We start from the raw sequence: 22261 nt of genomic DNA on the forward strand, positions 1-22261 counted from the left end.
CTAACGTTTGCATATTTGATAAGCTCATCTAAACCAGCGGCTACATGTCATTGTATGTAATGACCTACTGATCATCAGTGCACTGACCTTTCATCTTTCATTATGGTAAGATAAACCTCAGTAGTGTAAGGAGTCAATACAGTGAATTCATTTTTTGCTTGTGTGTGTGTGTGTGTGTGTGCGTGTGTGTGTGTGTGCGTGTGTGTGTGTGTTTGTGTGTGTGTGTGTGTGTGTGTGTGTGTGTGTGTGTGTGTGTGTGTGTGTGTGTGTGTGTGTGTGTGTGTAGATTTTCAGTGAAGTTAGCTTTCAGGGCTAATACTAATATATGACATCAGATATGAATTATCAAATACTAATTATTTGATAATTGTTGTGATTTTATAAAGAAAGAATATAGGCAATCAGATTTCTTTGCTGAAGTGATTTGTCACCATATATTGTTTCAACATGACACATTTATTGTCAAACTATGAGACATTTCAACAAGAAAGGTATAGTCAGGGCTTGACATTAACTTTTTTGCTCACCACCAGCCACTGTGACTAGTGGTTTCCAAAAGTTACTAGCCACTCTGCATTTTCACTGGCCACAATTTTGACATCGATACCATGGGGGAAAACTGACAATATTTTTATATTAGGGATATTATAGGGATATTAGCAGGGATATTAGGCTGACACACAGACCCATTATACTGTTACACATTTTCTTTCTCAACTGTTTACGTTCACTTAAAACATAACTGACTGTCCATGTGAATACTCGCCAAGACGGCATTTTGACATCATTTTGTGTGTGTTTGACTGTTTAAGTGCAATAAGCAGAGAAAAAAAACAACTAAATTTAGTTCGGAGAGGCGGATATATGTGCGTGCAGCACAAAATCTGCGGGAAAAGAGTAAAATTATGCACAATACGGGCAATACCATGCTGAAATTCAAGCCCTGTAACACCAACAATATTCATCCAGAGCAACTGGAACGAGTGAGTGAAGGGGAGGAGGGCTTGTGTGTCAACTCATGAGAAAGCACAGCTGGTTTCGTGAATCTATTCTGCGGAAAATTAGTATTGAAAGCGTTTCAGATATTTCAGTATCAATATGTATTGAAAAATCTATATTTTTGACAACTCTACATTGCACTTTTTTTTTTTCAAAAAGAAATAAAAAATTTATTATAAAAAAAATTCTGACGCCAATGCTGAAATCCACCCACATTTGTCAGGTTGGCGGGTGTTAATGGCAAGTCCCATTATAAAAGTTTATGTTTCACTATGGTTTTTATTTATTAAACCATTCTCTTGGTGAATTATTGCGAAAGGCAAAGTTTAACGAGTGTTTGCAATCAAACCATATAATGTGAGTGAAATGTTCTTTATGACAACACAATCCAAGTACCTCCTTTTGTCATTTAACCATACTAGTTTGCTAATGTAGCAACTTTCCTAATCTATTTTGTCTACTTTTACTGCTAAATTTCTAAATAATGATATATAGGCCTACATATATTTAAAAGGACAAAAATCTTCCTTGCAGAACTATCATGATAATTCTCAACTTCACTGATAATATCTCATCCTCAAATGACCTTTGATGCTTCAAAGAAATCTCTAAATCAAAGACAAATGTCGCACCATTTTGTCTTCCCCAAGAACCAACGTGTGCTTTTTTAAGAGGTGAGAGCTTGCAGCTATAGCTCTGGAAGTGAAAAAGAGATCTCATCCTCTTCTGATCCTGCTTTTTCTCTCTTCAGCTCATCATTCTGCTAGATTTGTGAGGGGTGGAGATCTTTGAAGCTGAAATTTATCTGTAAATCTCAACATAAGAGAAAAAATGAAACTTTCCAAGGTCAACGGAGATGATGCAACAAAAGCTGTATTCTATGAGAAACTAGCAGAGGTTTATGTGCTGAAGGGCATTGACCTGTGGCACATCTTTCCCTCTTTTTAAACTTCCAGATAATCAATTTTAAGACTTTTTTTTCTGATATACCAGCATTTTGATTGATGAATTTCAGTTGCTTAAAAGGACAGGCCACCTAAAAATAGAAATCTTGTCAAAAACCTGTATGACTCTCTGTCTTCTATGGAAACATTGGACACCAAATAACACTGGAGCCCATTGACTTTCATTCCAAATATCTTCTTTTATGTTCCACAGAAGAAAGGAAGTCATGCCATTTTGGAACGAACTGAGGTTGAGTAAATGATGGCAGGATTTTCATCTTTGTGTGGAGTATCCCATCCTCAAATGGAAAAGAGGATTGGATAGTCACTGTAGAACAGCGTGTACACCCTGATGTTTTTCTTTCAGTTTTCTAGACGTATGAAAGGTTTGTGTGGCTATGAATCATTATCTACTGGAACATTTAGTTCAGTCTGACATAAAGAGCTTTCTTTCCTTTCAAAAGCAAGGTCAAAGCAGATTGCCTTCAGTACTAGCAGTACTCGACAGCTGCAAACCTATTTTGTAGCTGGTTGATATATGGTAGTATGAGAGATATTGCTCCCATTAATCATCTATTTGTTATAAATAGACTTTATAGAAGACAAATGCTATTTCCATATCCAATTTTATATCACACTGTACAGACTTATAAGCTGTACTGGAAAAGTCACTGATTTTTCTTCATTGCCCATGTATGGTACATCATTGCTACCCAGGTAACCAGCCTTGCGGTCATGCACTTGATGACTTGCTCTTTTGTGAGGCCATCGTAAAAGTTTATGGCTCGGTTATGATGATGGTGTACCCATAATTTTATGAAAAAGAGGCAGAGTTGAAGAGCGGTAGGGTATATAAGTGCAGGAAACTCAACCCATCAGTACCTCAGCTCTCAGCTCGCTCTTCATCTCCAACCAACACTCAACACCCAAACCATGGCTTTCAACGGAAAGTGGGAAACCGAATCTCAGGACGGATATGAAGAGTTCTGCAAACTGATTGGTAAGCCGCTTCTTTTCAAACTACTATTTTTTGTTGTGTTGCTGGTGGTAACGTCAGCGGAAGAGTTACTACTCGAAAAATTCATGAATTTCAGGCCACACTTCCATCCACTTAATCACAGGCTGATCTGATCCTTGTACCATGAATTGCTTTGGACAAGAAAATGTTGTCCTGCATATCATTTGCAAGCATGTCTTAAGGTTCTTGTCACCCAAATAATAAATGTTCTTTATTGGCATCTATGGTTTTACGAAGAACTTTTAAAATCCATGGAAATTTTCCATTTTACAAAGGTTCTTTATACTGGAACGGTATAAAATCACACTAAGAAAAAATGGTTATTTTACAAAGTGTTCAATGAAAGGTTTATTTTTAAGAGTGTAGATTTAAATTTGAATATACATGTGTGCATATTATATTTTTGTTTAAGAATATCTTAATCTTAAAAAATGCTTTAAGAAATCAAGCCTCACCTCCTATCTTTATTAGTATTTTATTTACCGGTAATTGTATTATAACTGTCAGCTGATATGGGTGGTCTTCTTAAGTGTTTATTGTTACAAATTTGTGAATTTAATAAAATCACCACAAAAGCCAGATAGTACAAACTGAGGTTCTCTAAATTCTGATCGCTCTTACACACCTCAGGTATCCCTGATGATGTCATCTCGAAGGGCCATGACTTCAAGCTTGTGACAGAAATCATCCAGAACGGAGAGGACTACACATGGATCCAGTACTACCCAAATAACCACGTTGTGACCAACAAATTCATCGTTGGCAAAGAGAGTGAGATGGAGACTGTTGGAGGAAAGAAATTTAAGGTATGGCATAGAAAGTGAATATGACTGTGTATCTCCAACTTAAGTGAGATTCTTTAATGCTAGTATGTTCATCTGTCCTCACCAGGGCGTAGTCTCCATGGAAGGGGCCAAGCTGGCCATAAGTTTCCCCAAGTACCACCATACATCTGAGATCAGCGGTGGAAAGCTGGTGGAGGTGAGGTATTATCATTGTAGACATTATGAAATGATATGCAATTCTTCTAAAGTAGCTAAAGTCCCCTTGCTTTGCTTCACAGACCTCCACAGTGCCAAGCGCCAAGGGTCCAGTTGTTTATGTACGTACCAGCAAGAAGATCTAACTCTATTATTGAGATAAATGACCCTCTTCTGCCCTGATCTCCAATTTACTTCAATAAAGTGTATGAGTTAAACTGACAACTGTCTCCTGATCTTTCCTCTACATCTGTCTATTAAATGATGAACTGAGCATCTAATGATGTCTCTTTATAAAGAGGTGAAATATCTAATCAAATTAGAATGATTGCTGACAGCATGACCACCACTGGAGGGCAGTCCACACTTAAATCCTGCATGAACCCCACAGGCAGTTCTCTAACAAAGACACAAGAATCCATTTTTAATGCATCCCTATGGAAACACTAATGATAACAAAGCAAGCAGGTAGAGGCTTGATTTTTCAAGGTAACTCTTCAAGATTGAGACATTCTTAATCAAACAAATACACACACATACAATCAAACCAAAAATTATTCAGACACCAGATATAATTTTGATATTTTTTTAATAGTGGGTGCAGGAGACTATAGTTAATTTATGTAAGTGAGGATCGCAAAATAAAGTAAACTGTGACGTATTAAACCCAAAAATTCTTCATACAGTGGACTACCAGTAAAATGTATAAAATTTTGGGACCAAAAATTATTCACACTTCGACCTGACCATGTTTTGCTTAAGTGTTTTTTCTTCAATTGCTAATCGGCCCTTTTACAACACAGACTGAACAAAATTAAGCATTGCTTGGTAACTGGTTGACCTAAATTGGTAGTATTTAATTGTGTACTTAAATTAAACAGCTGGCTATTCAACCTAATTCATCTTTGAGACAGTCTAACAGAAGAATGGCCAAAACCAGTGAAATATCAACTGATTTGATAACTGAGTTATTTTCATATTTTATTACCATTTTCTAAACTATAGCAAATAAACTGTGATAATGTGAGTAATGTTGAAGGTGTCTGAATAAATTTGGGTTTGACTGTATATATATATATATATGTGTGTATTTACTATATATATATATATATATATATATATATATATATATATATATGTGTGTGTGTGTGTGTGTGTGTGTGTGTGTGTGTATATCTATATATATATTCATGTGTATACCCACTCTATATATTCATGTGTATACACATACTCTATATATTCATGTGTGTATACACACTCTATATATTCATGTATGTATGTACACACTCTATGTACACATTCTATGTACACACTCTATGTACACACTATATATACACTCTCTACATATACTCATAAATATATAAATAAAATAAAATACTGAGGACAATACTAATAAAGTAAAGTAGGTGGGGCTTGATTTTAAGGCATTTTTAAGATATTAAGAAACAAGAAAAATAAAATAATTCTGAGGGCAATACTAATAAATAAGGACATGTGGCTTTATTTTTCAATGCAATTATTTTTAGATTAAGACATAAGCAATTCAAAAAAACATTTTTTTTTAAAGGTGTAGCATGTTTAATCTTTAACTCATCAAAAGAGTTCATTGTAATTGACTACGAATGCATATAGAAATAAAACAAAAGCAGTCGAGTGAGCGCTTCTGTTTAGAGGTACCCCCTCCTGATAATTAAGAAAAAAGGTGCCAGCCCCTCCCCTTCCTTGCTTTGCAAACAAAGGTTGTGAAAATGATCCATTACCCAACTGCCCCTTTGCCAGCTCTCAACCCCCCTCATCTGATCTGACATCTCTTCATCATCACACCAACTCAGACATGTGTCCCACCTCCCAGGGTCTGCGCATGTACCCCCCACCAGCCTCCAGCACAAAGGGAGGACCCCTCTCTCGGTCTGCTATCCACCCAATCTCTTTAATTAAACAGATAAGAGGCCAATCTCTGCAAAACCCCTAATCCGCGAGCTCCACCTTTTTCGGGAATTAATTGTTAACATTTTAAAGGGATGTTCCACCCAAAAATTAAAAATGTACTCACCCTCAGATGAACACAAAGATCACAACAGTGATTCATAGAACCCCATATGTCTTCTGAAGTGAAACAATAGGTGTGTGAGAAAAATACTAGTATTTTAAAAGTTAATTTAATAATAAACCATCACTTTCAGCCAACTGTCATACTCCTAGACCAGTTTTATAGCCTATAAAGTGATATGGCCTCTTAAAAGAATAAAATGATATAAGGTTGTATAATAAGGCTTAAGTCAAGAAAGGTTTTATATGGTAATTAAAGAGATAGTTCACCCAAAAACGTGAACTCATCACATTTCATGATGTCACGTCATCATTTACGCACCCTGTATGACTTTCTTTCATCCGTGGAACACAAAAGAAGATATTTTGAAGAATGTTGATAACCAAATAGTTTTCGGTTCACATTGACTTCGAAGTCGAAACGGTGTTAGTCTTCAAAAGATCTTCTTTTGTGTTTCACAAAAGAAATAAAGTCATACAGGTTTGGAATGTTTTTGGTTGAACTATCCCTTTAATGTCTAACACGTCAACCAAGCTACATCATGGCTGCCTCTATTATTTTAAAGGACTCTTTGTGTAACAAAAAACAAAACATAAAACAGTTCACTTTGTATTAGTAAAAGCCTATAACCACTATAATCAAATGATCTCTGTACATTCCAATGTTAAATCTTATCTTCTTCTCTGTGTTTTGCACCACGCAGATGTTTCCTTAAAACACCCACGGACAGAAAAATCACTTTTTGCCCATTACTCCAACTTCACTGTAGCTATTGTCGGTTGCTCTTTGAGCCCGAGAGCTTTTATCTCCGAAACGATCAGTGGTACTCAGTTGGATGCGCTTTATTTGTTTAGTGGTGTTTAGTGACAGGAAGAACCACCATGTGGGGCAGGAATCTCCCCCATTGTCTTCAGTCCAGCACGTTACATGCCGGGAGGAAGGGGGAGGGCAGTGGTATTTGGGGTGGAGCCAAACGAACACGACCCCACCCCCCCATCCCCCCGCCCCCTTCACCACTTCCAAAGACCTTTTCATGTGCAATGAGTCCAGACATTCACATGAAACAACTCGCCTTGAGCCATGCAAATCCAGCGTCTATTCAAAATGTATGATTCACACATGAACGAAACATTTACCAAGCTTTTGTGCTTTTTCTTTTCATTTTATTTCTGGGGTTTTCATCCAATTTACACCTGTTATCTCCTCCCCTACCCAAATACAGGCTTTTAAATAAACCCATTAGATCACTGAATGAGCAGAATCAATTCTCTAGTCTACTAAATGTCTAGAGATTCAGGAGACATTGGTTGCAATGTGCAACATTTTCTTGGTGGAAAAATAAATCACTGCCTGGAAGCAGTAATCGCGTGTTAAAACAAACCAAACCAACAAAAAACTAATTCTACATAGTAAAAAAGTAGTGGTACAAAATGAAAAAAAAAAAATATATACAGTCTAAAAAGTAACAAACTAATGATTACATATTGCACACACAGAGGCTTCAACAAGAGAATGACTTGAAATATCAAACAGTGCGTGTCTGTTACAGTGAACACCGTTCTCTACCTATACAAAATACGGGACTTTAACACAAAAAAACGAAGTTCTGGATCAAAAAAATGCAACGAAACACGTGAATGTTCTGACCAATTAAGAAAAAACATAAAACGAAAAGACAAGCCCTGCAGAATCAGCAAGTAAATGGCAATATATTGAGGTAGTTCAAAGTTCAGGACTGTAGGAGAAAGATTTTGATCCAAAGTCCAGTAAAGTGGTTGAAAAAGCTTCTCATTCAGCAGGACGTAAAGCAGACACTTTGGTCTAAAGGCCAGTCAACATAAAGGAATTCATTGTGTAGTCTAGGAACCCAACAAAAAAAAGAACAGGAAAGAATGTTTGGTTAATTTTATCTTTAGTTTGCAACAATAATAATAAAATATTTTGGACCAAATATTACAGTCTGCTTTAAAATATCCAGTTTGTTTAACAGAAACAAAGACGTCTGGACTAAAATGTTGATCTAAAGGTATGACGCTACAAATTGAAGCACACTGTAACAGCAGAACCATCTTTTCTAACCCGAGCGGTGAGGTTAAACCAGTTCTTAGCATGACCTTGGAGGTAAATGTGAACGACAGTGTAACAGTGAGGTAATCTTTACGAGCCACAGTGTCTGATAGGAACAATGAAGTCGTCTTCATAGCGCACGGCAGAACTGCAGGGCGATCATGGCTATTTTTCCCTGTGGGGAGGAGGAACTGGTAAAGCATGGTTTCCTCCAGCACAGATGCCTCCGTCCCTCGGGGCGTCTCCTTCCATCTGCCTGAGGGAACCGGAGCCTCAGCGTAACGTCAACCTTCTCCACAGACCGCATCGGCAAGAAACAAAAGGAGCTACTTCATACAAACATCAGCTGGTTCAATGGTATGTTGTGTGTATGTATTAAAGATATCTGTACATCCCTGATTTGTGGCATGTCACTGTAAACAAGACCAGAAGGGAGACAGGATTCTTGGTCGTAAAGCCATCGGTTCATATAAAAGGCAGCAGCATCAAAGGACCATACAGCAAAATCCAGTGTGAAAGTTCAAGGATTCGTTTGAAAATGCTGGTGGGATGGAATGCGGATCTCCGCGGTTTCTCTTCTTAAGGCTGTATGCTTTAAAAAATAAAAATAAAAAAAAGGATATTTGTCATAATCCCTAAGTCAAAAGAGCATCCTTCCTCTTTTTTTGAGGTCGACAGTTTGTGGCACAGCACAGGATGAAGGTCCTCACTTGGCTAAATAATCTTAAAAAATAGACATCCTCAGTTCATAAAAATCCCAAAAGGAAGCAGCCAAAGCTAAAAAACGAGAGCTTAAAGGCCGTTTTTTAAGTTAATACTATAACCTCCGTGGGGTCCGCGCGACTCTTGGCCTTCTGTTTGGAAAGTCTTCGCCGGCGTCCAAGACGAAGCCCCTCGGGGGCGGAGAGGGCGGAGGACGGTGGCAGCCCAAGGTTGAGTTTGTCCTCCCTCTCCTGGCGTCACCTGTCAAAGCAGCCGGCTGTGAAGGTGTGGTGGGAGCTCAAGTAGCCGCTCCCGTAAGTCAGACCGAGGCAGTGGCGCTCGGGTCCCATGCTCACCTGCATGGAGATGGGACCCGGGAGGGGCAAGCCTCGCAGCCCCGACGCCAAGCTGGGGAAAGAAGCGAAGGAGCTGGCCGGCATCGAGGCCGAAAGCAGACTGGCCTGGTGGGGCTGCAGATATTCCCGAGAGCCCACCGGTCCCAGGGCCTGGCAGTCGGCCAGCATGTGCAGCTGGGACAGTGCCGGCGAGTGTTGGGAGAGCTGTGGGTAGTTGCTGGCCTGGAGGAGCAGCTGCTGGGTGCTGGAGGTGGGCTGCCTCTGCAGAGAGGGGGTGGCGGGGCTGGGGGGGATGAGACCTTGCGGCTGGAGACTCTGACCGGCGGAAGGGGAGGATTTGGATTTGTTGGCCTCTTTTACGTCGTTGTCATGAGCGCTGAAAAATGAAACGAAAGGCAACTGTAAGGGCAAGCGAAGCATGTGCGGTTTACTTCAGGGAACATTATGCTGAATGAACGAGGGCATATACTGCGGTTTGCTCTTACAGTAACATGAGCTGGATGCACTGCGTCAGATGATCCCAGGAGTAGCCCGTGAGCAGGTGGAGGACAGTGGTCCAGCTGGGGGAGATCTGCAGGCAGATTCTGGACGCAGCTATGCATGCAGCTGCCACCTGAGAGGGCCTGAAGCTCAGGAAAGCATGATCTACAACAAAGACGCACACAAAACACGCTATATTATATCCTTGTAAGAGATTGTTAGGCACAGAGCTTGCATATAAAACGACTTTAAAAATAAGCAATAAATTATATCAATTAATGATTATTTACAAAGCATATAAAAAATAAAACAAGCATTTAAATTTATATTTGATAAAAAAAGAGTTGCCAAGCAAAAAAACAACAAAAAAGAATTTATTCAATTAAGGTTCGGTCACATATATTGACTTTTGTACATTATTGTACATTGTATTGTATTCTACATTATTATAGGAATTGTATATTATTATTATTATTATAATGTAATACACACTACTGTGCAAAACTTTGTGGTCAGGAGGATTTAGTTTGATAGAATACTTCTATTAAATTGATCAAGTGACAGTAATGTTACAAAAAAAATATATATATATTTTTAAGTAAATGCTGTTCTTTTGAACTTTCTATTCATCAAATAATCCTGAAACAGATGTATCACTGTCTCCACAAAAATATTGAGCAGCACAACTGTTTTCAACATTGATAATAATAAGAAATGTTTCTTGAGCAGCAAATCAGCATATTAGAATGATTTCTGAAGGATCATGTGACACTGAAGACTGGATTGATGATGCTGAAAATTCAGCTTTGCATCACAGGAATAAATTACATTTCAATTTAATATTTCACAATATAACTGTTTTTACTGTATTTTTGATCAAATAAATTCAGCCTTGTTGAACATAAGAGACTTACTTTAAAAACATGAAAAAAATCGTACAGACTAATTGTGCTAATTTGAACGCTAATGTGTATTAGAGGTTTGTTATATAATGACGATATCAAAATTATAACATTTCTATCAAATTTACAATATGAATTGATCTTCTCAAGCTACACTTTTACTTGCTAAACGTTTCATCATCACTATTACTCATTTCATTTGAAATAAAATTCAAATAAAAATGACTATTTTTCTTACCTTGCAAAGAGACTTCCAGGAAGTAGTGTGTGTACTTGTCCATGAAAGCTTTGGTCTTGGACAGGGAGGAGAGAGGCCAGCCGTTGTGTAGGTCCCCCTCCTGGACAGCAGCGTGGAGGTAGTAGTCAATGAAGTGGGCAGGCGTGGGCATGCACAGGTTCCATCCGAACGTCTCCAGCAGCAGCAGCTCCATCTTGATGAGGTCCCGCTTGTTGAGGGTGAGGTTCAGGCTGCACATGAAGCCCAGAGTGTTCAGCTGCTCCAGTTTGGGCACACGGTCCTCCTTCTCCTCAAACTTACCTGTGAAAAGACCAGCAAATATTTGAGCTCGTGCATTTCATTTGATCAATGTTACATGCTTGGTTAAATCACAATGTTAAAATACGAATGGATTTCCCTGTGGATTATCCCGCTGTTATCCCAGACATCACATCAGAGATGTCACGTTACAGATTCATGATGTGTAATGGATGAAAGCAAGGGAATTTTATAGCGATTTCTTTTTTTTCCAGATGTCACTGAGATCTTAAACATTCTTGATCTAAGAACAATACATCTCTGTGCTTCATTCACACACTTAGGTTTCTTTAAAAGGATATGCATTGGCATCAAGGTGAGGCATTTCATGAATTCCTATAATGAAAGAGCACAGCTGCCTCATGGTGAATTAGCCCTTCTCTTCAGAATTCCTTTGTTCTCTTGGTTTCCCCTTCCTGACTCTAGGTGCTAGGTGTTAATATCTTTTCCCCAAAGTCCAAGGCTCCCTAGTATTGCTTCCCCTGCAGTCTAATGCTCCAACAATAAGGGCCCCACGACCTCTGACTTCTGCAGCTCATGGTTGAGCGCACACAGTCCCCCACAGATCACTGGCTGGCGTGGAAGAGACACAGTCCAAACAGCAAAGACAAACCAAGGTCACTCCTTCATTCCTTGGCACTTTCAATAAACGCATGCTATAGACAACGTCGGGTCTTTGTCCTATTAAATGAAAGCTACATCTTAAAGCACTATCAGGCCTTTACATCATATGTGACCCTGGACCACAAAACCAGTCACATGGGTACATTTTTTGAAATTGAGATTTATACATCATATGAAAGCTGAATAAATAAGCTTTCCATTGATGTATTGTAGTACATGTAATAGGATAATATTTGGCGAGATACAACTATTGAAAATCTGGAATCTGAGGGAACAAAAAAATCGAAACATTGAGAAAATCACCTTTAAAGTTGTGCATTTACAATTGTGCTGCATTCACTCACAAAAATAAATGTTTTATATCTTTACGGTAGGAAATGTACAAAATATCTTCATGGAACATGGTGTTTACTTAATATCCTAATGATTTTTGGCATAAAAGAAAAATCGATAATTTTGACCCATACAATGTATTGTTGGTTATTGCCACAAATAAACCCGTGCGACATGTGACTGGTTTTGTGGTCCAGGGTCACATATACTCGCTCTGCACATATGGATGTGTACCTATTGTTTTAATACACTTTGATTTGAATAATATTTTGCTGTTAAAAGTAAAAGTACCCTTTATTATAACAAAAACTGTGCATCTACTGCAAGCTGTTATATAAACACCCAGTTATTAGAAGAGTCGGATGTTAATTCAATAAATGCTCTCACAGATTTAGTAAGTAATTCGTTACACCATGTGTTCATCCAGTTGAACCTCTACGACCTAAAACATTTACTCTAAGTAACCCCTGAAATTAACTGGGCAATAATCTTTAAAATGCACTTTAAACTCTCGCTCTAGTTTCTCAACAGTGTATACATGCATCACAGGAGAATTCTGTGATTTTCCTAAAACATCCACGATTTCTTTCAAACATGAAATAGCGTTTTAGTAGTATTCAGGCTGAATTTTATAAATAGCATTTTATGTTCCCTAAATGCACAATTAAATATTTTCTTTTGCATAATTTAACAAAAAAAAAAAAAAAAAAAAAATTAAGAATAAAAGTCTGGGTCAAATATGAAGTTTACAACATTATTTCAAATTATTTGTATTTTATAAGTATATAATTACAATTATCTATCTATCTATCTATCTATCTATCTATCTATCTATCTATCTATCTATCTATCTATCTATCTATCTATCTATCTGTCTGTCTGTCTGTCTGTCTGTATATATATATACACACACACACACACACACACACACACACACACACACAAAGACTTGAACTCAAAACCCAGGACAAATACAATTTCTTTTCTTTTTTCGTTTCACTGTATATCCAGCAGCAGAACAGGAGACACTGGTGGACCTTCACAGTCAAAAATGCCCAGCTGACACACACACACACACACAAAAAAAAACACTGCCCAGTGTCTTTTCTTAATTACCTGGGGTGTACAAATTCTTTTCATTAGCATCAAACCTCAAGGGGGAATCTGTCACACTAATCTGAATATCAGGAACCCTGCTGAGTGTTTCAGTTCAAACATGCCCCTCCAGGGCCCTCAGCTCCCCCACCCCTCCCTCACCCTCCTGAGGAAAGGGCCAGCCTGCATTTGACATGCTACTCTACACCGTTTTCTGAGCTGCAGCCCCATTAGTTACAGGACAGATGCCGTTTCAACAGGGCTTCTTGATGAAGATGGAAAAGTACCACACGACTAAGCTTTCAACTCATCTTGTTTTCATTATTCCTTCAACATGCAGAGAATAAACCTTTAATATCCAAAAAGATGACTTTTTTTATGTTTACACGCTATTAGATTTGATGAAGAAAAACGAGTTTCACGTCATGCATTGTACTTTAAACCGGTTACCATAACAAACCCCCATCACCCCAGCTCAGGAGAGGAAATGAGCCTGATATCTCGCCCTCTTCTCCTCCTCCAAAGTTTTCAGCTAAAAGAATGAGAGCGGCTGGGTGTGGGGGGCTAATTGTGCTGATAACATCAAGCTCAAGTGTTCGTCCATGCATATCCTCAAGCCATCATTCATCGCTGAACATTATCATCTAAAAATTTGATTTTCACATGTTCTCAGCTGAAGCTCTCGGCATGGTGCAATTTCTGCAGACTCAGCCTTCAGGATGATCATCCAGTGTTAATACCGACTTAATACGAGGTTACGCTCTGGTTTCAAATTATACGAGCTTAAAATGAGCGTTAGACAGTCAGCAGTGTTATTTTAGTAGTATTATTATAATATTCCTTAATATTTGCAGTTAGCGTTTATTTTTATATTTTCCATTTTCTTTTAAATTTCAGTTTAAGTTTTAGTATTTGTTATGTACTTTTGACATTTTTATTAGTTTTATATTTCTATATCTTTAATTTATTTGGTAACACTTTACAATAAGGTTCCATTAGTTAACATTAGTTGACTACATAGTTAACATGAACTAACAATGAAAAATAATTCTAAAGCATTTATTAATCTTAATGTGAATTTTAACATTTACTAATACATTACAAAAATAAAAGTTGTATAATTCAGCATTATTTAATGAAGTTTAGCTAACATGAACTAACAAATGAACTCATGTATTTTTATTGACTAAAACTTTAACAAAGATTAATAAATACAATGTATTAACACTGTTAATACATTAACTAAAATTAACTAACGGGACCATTTATTTTCATTTCAGTTTTCGTTTTAGTCTAGTACTTTTATTTCCATTCGTAGCCAAAATAGCATTTCTAATTTTTCATCCAATATTTTCTTTTTTTAGCTTTATTTTAATGAACAAAAACAGTTTTTAACAACACTGACAGGCAGTGTGCGATTAACCTCTAAATAGGAGCACACGAACAACACTAAAATGAATCGTAAGATGGGATTTTCTATAACATGCAATCACAAGCCAGTTTGTTTAATGCAAAGCGAGCGTCTCCCTACAATTTGTCATAATAAATCTTGGTCTGAATGGAAACTTTGCTAAGCTCTCAGCTTTAAGCGCCCTGTCCCACACACACTGACTCCAGGCGACTCTTAGAGAAACCCAACAATGGCCGCAGCCGCCTGAATCAATGACTTCGGGAGAGGGAGGGATATTTTAACAAGGAACATGAGCCAAAGCCATTATTCATTCAGTCAAAGCAATTAATTAATGCCTGAACACTGCCAATTGCCGGCCAGCGCAAAACAACCCTCCCCCAGCAAGAGTCCGCCATAATGAGGGTCAGAAGTATGAGAGAGATTTGGCATTTAAAGACAACCTTTAGATTATTCAGGTCATTTAAGCACAGATGCATATGCAGAAAGCAATCTGAATTAATAACTGTCATTACGAAATCTGTTTTCGGCCGCCTTGATCTAGGCTCCAGATTTTAATCTGTGAAAAACACCAACACATGGCGACACAAGTCACCCCCTCTATCTTATCTGTCCCGCTTTGTTTTGTGTGTAAGCAAGCAGACGTGCCACCACTGATAACACGCCATGCTACATTACACAGCACACGTATACTGAGTCAGACTTCCTTGTTTCCTGCACTATATATCAACTGGAGACATCAGGCGACACTTCTGCGTCACTGCAAGACGGCCTCTCTCCTTTTGCTTTAATCTACAAGAAATCATCGGTTAGATTTAGGAGGCTTGCATCATGCCAACGCAGCTGTATCTTTCTGGTTTGTGCGTTGGATAGGTTGCCTTGGAGACTGACTAAAAGGTCTCGAGGCCAGCGGAGGCCATGCCCTCTTATGCACACAGCTGTCACACAGGCACAATACAACAGCCAGCTAGAGTCACACACGCTTGCTCCGTTCAATGCGAGCACTCACAAAATGAAATTTCTTGAGTTCAATTTCACTTCGGCTACCTGCAATGAGTTTACAGCCGGATCAGGTACAGGTAAAGGGGATGAAACACCAGTAACTACAGTGCAATCACATTACTCTTTGACTTACTGGCCAGGAGGAGGCAGGAGAGGGCGATGACGTACAGCTGCCGCACCGCTACGTCGTAGTGGTCCATAAAGAGGTCGAGCAGATAGACGGCCAGGTGACGTGCTGTAGGGCACAGCTGGTATCGGTTACTGAGAACAGCGAGCAGGTCGGCAAAGTACCGGCGCATCCCGATCTGTGGAGAGTGGGCCTGGTACGTCGGCAACTTCAGCTCCTATGGAGAAAATGTTTGTTACATAGTACCATAGTATGATATATATAAATACTGTAACATGGTGCATTACAAAAAAAAGAGAAAACATGCTAGGTAATTGTTATTACACTTTACAGCATGATCAAATTCTTGTTTAAAATTGGCCAAACAACATTTAATCCAAACGTCCACTTAATCTTTATTATTTAACCACTTCTTTATGACAGAAATGCTACAGCCACTGTCATTTCTTGAACAAGAACATGTGGACGTCAAAAGATGCTAACTCGCAGCGAGGGTTTAAACTTTTATTTTGAAATCACAATGAACAACAATTTGCAGAACACTGATGTATTCTCCTGAGTTGGCATAGGTTTACAAATCTGATGAAATGACACACGTAACGTTGCATACCTAGATGAATGTTATAAGCAACCCAAACTCTCAGCTCAAGCAGAGATGGAGGTTTTTAACCGAGCTGCTGAGATGCGCTCTGTGTATTTAAATTCTAACAGTGCAACAGTTCGCTATGAAACACAAAGCGCGTCAGACTTTATTAGACATTATTGGAAACCCAAACAAACAGCACATGCAGCGAAAGAGTTTGTGTAGAGCAGCATTTACTGTAAACGGAGCCACTCTCAGACACTGGAAGAAACATGTAACCTGTACGCATCTAAATAATTAATGGGTCGCGCTTCACTCTGAAATACACAGCACATATATTTGAAGACTTCAGATGCAAAAGCTGGTCTCCGCCACCTCCGTCAAAAAAGAGAGGACGACATTGAGTGACTGCTCTCCGCACAGATTACACCTTCATTAAATACTTTCGCTTCAAACCCGCTAAATCCCAGCCTCAGCCCATTCAAAAATACCGCTTCGTTTGCAGAACCCTCTAAACTCCACTTCCCTTTGCCAGATAAAGCCTCTGAGTTCACAGAACCAATCAGAAGACGCAAATCGAATTATATGATTTCAAGATGAATGACGGGGTATGTATGAGCAGGCTTTCAATAATCGAGCTGCAAGTTTTTATCCTGTTTAAATAGATTTAACTAAACAAGATGTTTAGAAGTTTATACTAGAAAGGTACATTTTATGACATTTAATATCGGTTTAATGTTTACTGACTTAATGTACTTCTAAGTGCAAAACTTACTTAACTGTACACTTTTTATTTATTTATTTATTTATTATTTATATTTGATATCAATTTTATATTTATGTATTATATATACATTTAAAATTGTATATAGGTTATTATATTTTAAAAATATATTATATAATATATTTTTGTTTATTTTAAGCGTAATGTATATGGTGTAGTTATTGTGTAATGTTTTCTATTTATGGATAGATGGATGGGTGGATGCTTTATTAATCCCCAGTGGGGAAATTGTGATGCATAAGCAGCCAGACTTCTCAGGACAATACACTACTATACAAAAATACAAACATATTATACACTACGTAAAGATTAACAGTGTACAAATATACAGAATAAACACAAAATACAAAAGAAAATGATCAACAGTAGATATGTTTACAGTACACAGGGTATACAAAAATGCACAGGATACACAGTTGCAATTACAAGAGGCTGTATATGCAAAGTGTGCATATAATGTTTTATTTTCCTCAGGTGTTGTGAATGAATGTGACCCACTAGTCCACCAAAAGACAAAAGACAATCAAATTGGTTAACTACCGCTGAATTGACTAAAGTGACATTTTTTTAAAATAGGGCATTTCAATTACAGACTAATAACCTTTTAATTGCCATTAAAGTGAAATTACAAAACCTAAACATAGGAGCCTTATAAAAAAAAAAAATGCTGACTTAAAAGAAAAATGTCAGACGGACTTAGAGGTTTTTGCATCTTAAGTCTTAATTTCTTTAACTGAATTGCGACCTTTGTGATTTCACAATAGCACTAAGCTATATTATAATTTTTAAATGGTTTTAATATATTGTGCAGCCTTAGAAAACGGTCTAATAATGCGGTTAATGAATTCTCATCCATGGAATGCGCCACTTCCAGTATTTTGCTTATTAATCTGTAAATTGGAATCAAGCACTTTACTTTAATTGAGGAATCGTGACACTCGTAATAACATATAATATATATATATATATATATATATATACACACACACACATATCTCTTAATGAAAGTATTAATTTCTTTCACACAAAAAATTGCTGATTCCAAATTTAACTTTTTTTGTGTGAAACAAATGAATACTTTCATTCAGCAAACGTGCATTAAATTGATCAAAAGTGACAGAAAATATATTCATAACGATTTCTCAAATAAATGCCGTTATTTTAAACTTTATAAATTCTATTCAAGATTCCTGACATGTATCACAGTTTCCACAAATTTATTAAGCAGCGCAACTGATTTCAAATGTTTCAAGCACCGAATCAGCATATTAGAATGATTTCTGAATGACCATGTTATATTTTTTTAAACATAAAAAAATCTATTATTCTGTGATATTACTATGTATGATGGTAATTGTAATTTTGAAGTAAAATAAATACATTTGTAAAAGGGTTAGAAAAGTAAAAACTTATGAACCAAGAGCATAAATTGCATCTAATTCTAAAACCATTTTTACATAGTGTTGCACTGTTCAAATAGATTAACAAATTGTTTTCCATAAATAAGACCCATTATAGTAATGTCCTTTTGTCAGCATTCTTTGTAATTTAGCAAACCAGAGCAGCTCTCAAAAATCCATCTGATACCAACTGCATAAAAATTACAATTCAAACATACCCAAAAAGGCTGCAGTCACACTTAATAAGCGGGTAAATTGTCAAACTCTTTCCAGACATGAGTCCCACAGGCAGAGTGTGCCGCTTTATAGTGACTGTTGAGGAAAAAGCTGGTTCTTTTACAGGCCTAGCCATCATGTCTCACAGCCATCTGTCCCCTGTGGGGTGAGGGGCTGGGATTTGACCCTCTCAACGAGCCCTTTTGTAGGGCCTAGACAGCCCTACAGCTGCTGCTGTATTTGAATCAGATTGTCAACTGCATATCTTGATGCAAATCATTTTCAAGAGAACAAGCTTTAATTGTGACCATTTTCAAAGCATCTATAAATACAAGGTAAAGCTAAAGGAAATAAAACTAGTTTGGCACCTCTTTGTGGCCTTACATTTTTATGGATTGCGCAATGATAATAGGAATTGGCATTTGAACATCACACGCATACAAAAAAAGAGAGAAAAGACTTGCTTGAATATTACCATTTACATTGCTGAAGACAGACTAAATTATAGCTTTAACACATTTTAAAGTGATGGAAAACACAACATTACAGAAAACATATTCTTGCAAAATTTTATTTGTGCTAAAAAAATTAAGCAAAATTAAGAGCAAGGCTGCTAATTAACCTCCTAAAAGATTTCAATTAATTTCAAAGCCTCTTAGCTTTCTATATTGACGTAGTGGGATGTGAAGTCTGCCAACCTCCCACACAAAACAAATTAAACTATAGCCTATCTGTGCAAAGAGTTAACCCGTAAACATTTCTGCACAACATTAACTGAGCATTGCACGCTGGTGAACAGAGAGAGATTGTTCCGTCTAAATAAAATCCACCAACACCAAACCTCCAATCTTCAGATATTCACTAAACAGCTGAATCACTTTGCATCTCCAGTGCATTAGTCCTACACATCACTAGATTTCACATAGTGCAACTCTGACCAACCAGGTGGTGAAGAGAATAACGTGCCACGAAAGAAAACCCACTTTCTGTTGCATACATCATTTAGCCACTCCTTGACACATGCTGAATAAACCCAGCAGGATTTAGTAATCTCAAGCTAACAGACAAACTCAAGTACAAACCCACACACACGCAGACAGAACACTTCACATTCCAAACCGGATGTGAGCACACCCTGCAATAAACAGGACGGACAATAAAAAGACAACAGACTGCACTAAATAAATGCACTTAAACCTCACTGTCTGATGAGTGCAATTCACTCAGTGGTGAGGAAACAAAAGTTCACATGGTTTAGCAATACACTTTCTAGTGTTCCAACTCAAAAAGTGTGTTGACCAATAACGACATAAAAGCTCTACACTGGTCTAGACTTTTACATCATTTACATCTAAATGATATATATATATATATATATATATATATATATTATTCAGCAAATGATGTAAAGGTCTAGACTAGTGCAGAGCTTTATGTATATAAGTTACGTTTTGTAAAAAAAAAAAAAAAAAGTACACGTAAAAATATGCATATATGACTTTAAAGTAAAAAAAAAAAAAAAGTTAAATAATTAGATTAGAAAATATGTTCAATTTAAACTAAAAGTAGGCTAAAAATAGAGGACCCTGGTGGTTTCGTCACAAAGTCCTGGGACAGTGTTCCTAGTTGTAGATGATATTTAATATGATCATGATCAGGGATGTGTGTTTTGCATACAAATGTAGACGATGCGATGGCCAGGAACCTTCATAAAGCCACAATCAGGAGATGTTTTCTAAGGGCTGTGTGACATTTCACACTTCCCCATCAAAGCTTGGGCAAGTCAAACCAATCCTGGTTTAATGTGTGGCAATCAAGCCAAGCGACAGAGGCCTGGATAATGACATTTGGAATGTTTGGAATTTGTAATGTATATTTGGATTACAACTGCATTGTGACAACAACCCATGATCAACTCACCTTAATTCGCAGAGACTGATGGATGTCCGCTGCGAGCTGGCTTTTCCACCACTGCCCCTCCGTTTCCATCTTTCCCATCCAGAAAGGGCCCCAATCCTTAAACACAAACAAGAGTGTGAGAGGGAAAGAAGCAATGTCTGTTCAGTTTAGGCACTTCAACCACACTACTTCTATTTCAGGGAAAATGTCACAGTTCTTCAGGGGAACTAAAGACATGATATAAGTGGGTGCTTGTGGGGAAATTCTTTTCTAGATTTACTGTGAGCTTGAAGTCCTCCAGCAAAGTTCAAGCAGTTCATCTCACGCTGAACTACAACAGCCTCTAGTTCCATCCCAAAAATCACGACTTTGTCTTATTTATTTGTGGAATACTTAATTAATAACATAAACATAGACAAAGCTTCGGTATTTTGAGGTCACTTTATTTCTTTAAAAAAATAATAATAATAATAGAATCTGTCCGAAATGAAAGTGACCGGCGCCGCACATCCACCCCTGCGGCACGCCACGAGACCCCTATTACAGCGATATCAAGTATACACGAGAGTTGTGAACGAATAAAGCAATGAGTTTAGGGTTAAACGCGTTAATCGACCGCGACTATCTAAACTAAAACAGAAGCTGAAAATGAAACATTATAGGAAACCGTAAAACGCTCTTTATTAAGACAACAGCGCGTCTTACCACTGAGACAACGGCGCTCCGGACCAGACCCCTTTGTTTCAAAACTGCCGCATACTGGAGTTATATCCTTCAACTACGCTCGTGTGTACTTTTCAAAACAAATCCCATATCAAGGAAAATCTTCCAGCGAATAACAACGTCGCTTCAATGTACACTTGGATGGGTTTTTTAATCAAAACACCGCCGCATGTGTGTCCAAGTTTAACCCTTTGACTTTTTTTCGCCGTCCCGTGTGCTGAGCTGTGCTCCCCCAGCGGCCTGAGAGGAGCAGATCTGATGATGATGGTGAGCGGAGCTGCATGCTCGCTCCAAACGGGGAGGAGTCCGCGCGCGGACATTAACGTCATTAAAACATTGATAGATGTAAGACTGAAATCTGTGTTTGTGTGTGTTATTATTCAACTATCATCTAAATCTACAGGTGGTGATACGGTTTCCTGAGATTACTGATATTAAGTTATTGTGATGTAGAGGACAGTGCGAAAAACAGAATAGCCTATATTTAAATGTTTTATAATTTAATGCCAATAAATAAAATTGTTATCCTTATTTATGTATTTATCTGATCAATAATTCCTTTTTCAAATAATTGCGCATTTTGCATAATAATGGGTGTTGATGGAATTAAAAAATATTTTTTTTGTACAGATAGTGGTTGTACCAATGGCTGTTTATTAGTGAAAACTCCATCCAAGTTTTGTAAAATAGTGACCAATATCATATTAGTTATTATTATTGTATTATTTAATAATATAATAATATTTTAGATGTTTTGCATGTATTTGGCCAGCAGGTGGACCCTACTCATTAGGAGTTTAGGACTGTAGATGCTTTAAACCTAAGTTGTCGTAAAATAATACGAGGCGTCTAGCTATGTATCTCCTATGTAGCCTAATAGCCTATATAAACAGCAATGTCTGATCAGTTAGCTGTAAAGATATCAAATAAATTTTAAGTTAAAGAGTCAAAAAAATCTAATTGATAGCCTATTTGTAGAGAGGGTTATGGCTCCTGTGTGCAACGGCAGTTTGAACAGTACGGTAAGACATGTA

General features: G+C 37.6%; 2 protein-coding genes across 2 annotated transcripts; one reads left to right on the forward strand and one right to left on the reverse strand.

Moving 5' to 3' along the window:
* Nucleotides 1-2815: 2815 nt before the first annotated feature.
* fabp6 (fatty acid binding protein 6, ileal (gastrotropin)) lies at nucleotides 2816-4160 on the forward strand. The gene is made up of 4 exons (XM_084138308.1): nucleotides 2816-2943; nucleotides 3592-3767; nucleotides 3853-3942; nucleotides 4025-4160. The coding sequence occupies exons 1-4, from the start codon at nucleotides 2877-2879 to the stop codon at nucleotides 4085-4087; spliced, it is 396 nt and encodes a 131-aa protein (XP_083994434.1). The 5' UTR covers nucleotides 2816-2876; the 3' UTR covers nucleotides 4088-4160.
* A 2972-nt stretch (nucleotides 4161-7132) lies between these two features.
* On the reverse strand, nucleotides 7133-21484 carry ccnjl (cyclin J-like). Its single transcript, XM_084137661.1, has 6 exons — nucleotides 21210-21484; nucleotides 20526-20621; nucleotides 15629-15839; nucleotides 10737-11036; nucleotides 9602-9761; nucleotides 7133-9492 (listed from the first exon to the last, which is right to left on the reverse strand). Exons 2-6 carry the CDS (start codon nucleotides 20601-20603, stop codon nucleotides 9018-9020), a joined length of 1224 nt encoding a protein of 407 aa, XP_083993787.1. The 5' UTR covers nucleotides 20604-20621; nucleotides 21210-21484; the 3' UTR covers nucleotides 7133-9017.
* Between the last annotated feature and the right edge of the window lie 777 nt (nucleotides 21485-22261).

The sequence above is a fragment of the Abramis brama genome (assembly GCF_963993115.1).
Source record: "Abramis brama genome assembly, chromosome: 15".
NCBI classification, from domain to species: domain Eukaryota; kingdom Metazoa; phylum Chordata; class Actinopteri; order Cypriniformes; family Leuciscidae; genus Abramis; species Abramis brama.

Bases quoted from the DNA above. Each gene is read 5' to 3' on its own strand.
- fabp6 (XM_084138308.1), top strand. From the start codon at position 2,877: ATGGCTTTCAACGGAAAGTGGGAAACCGAATCTCAGGACGGATATGAA. The intron at 2,944-3,591 runs GTAAGCCGCTTC...TACACACCTCAG, and splicing joins AGAGTTCTGCAAACTGATTG to GTATCCCTGATGATGTCATC. The intron at 3,943-4,024 runs GTGAGGTATTAT...TTTGCTTCACAG, and splicing joins GCGGTGGAAAGCTGGTGGAG to ACCTCCACAGTGCCAAGCGC.
- ccnjl (XM_084137661.1), bottom strand. From the start codon at position 20,603: ATGGGAAAGATGGAAACGGAGGGGCAGTGGTGGAAAAGCCAGCTCGCA. The intron at 11,037-15,628 runs GTAAGTCAAAGA...GTCTTTTCACAG, and splicing joins CTCCTGCCTCCTCCTGGCCA to GTAAGTTTGAGGAGAAGGAG. The intron at 9,762-10,736 runs GTAAGAAAAATA...TCTTTGTTGTAG, and splicing joins CCTGGAAGTCTCTTTGCAAG to ATCATGCTTTCCTGAGCTTC.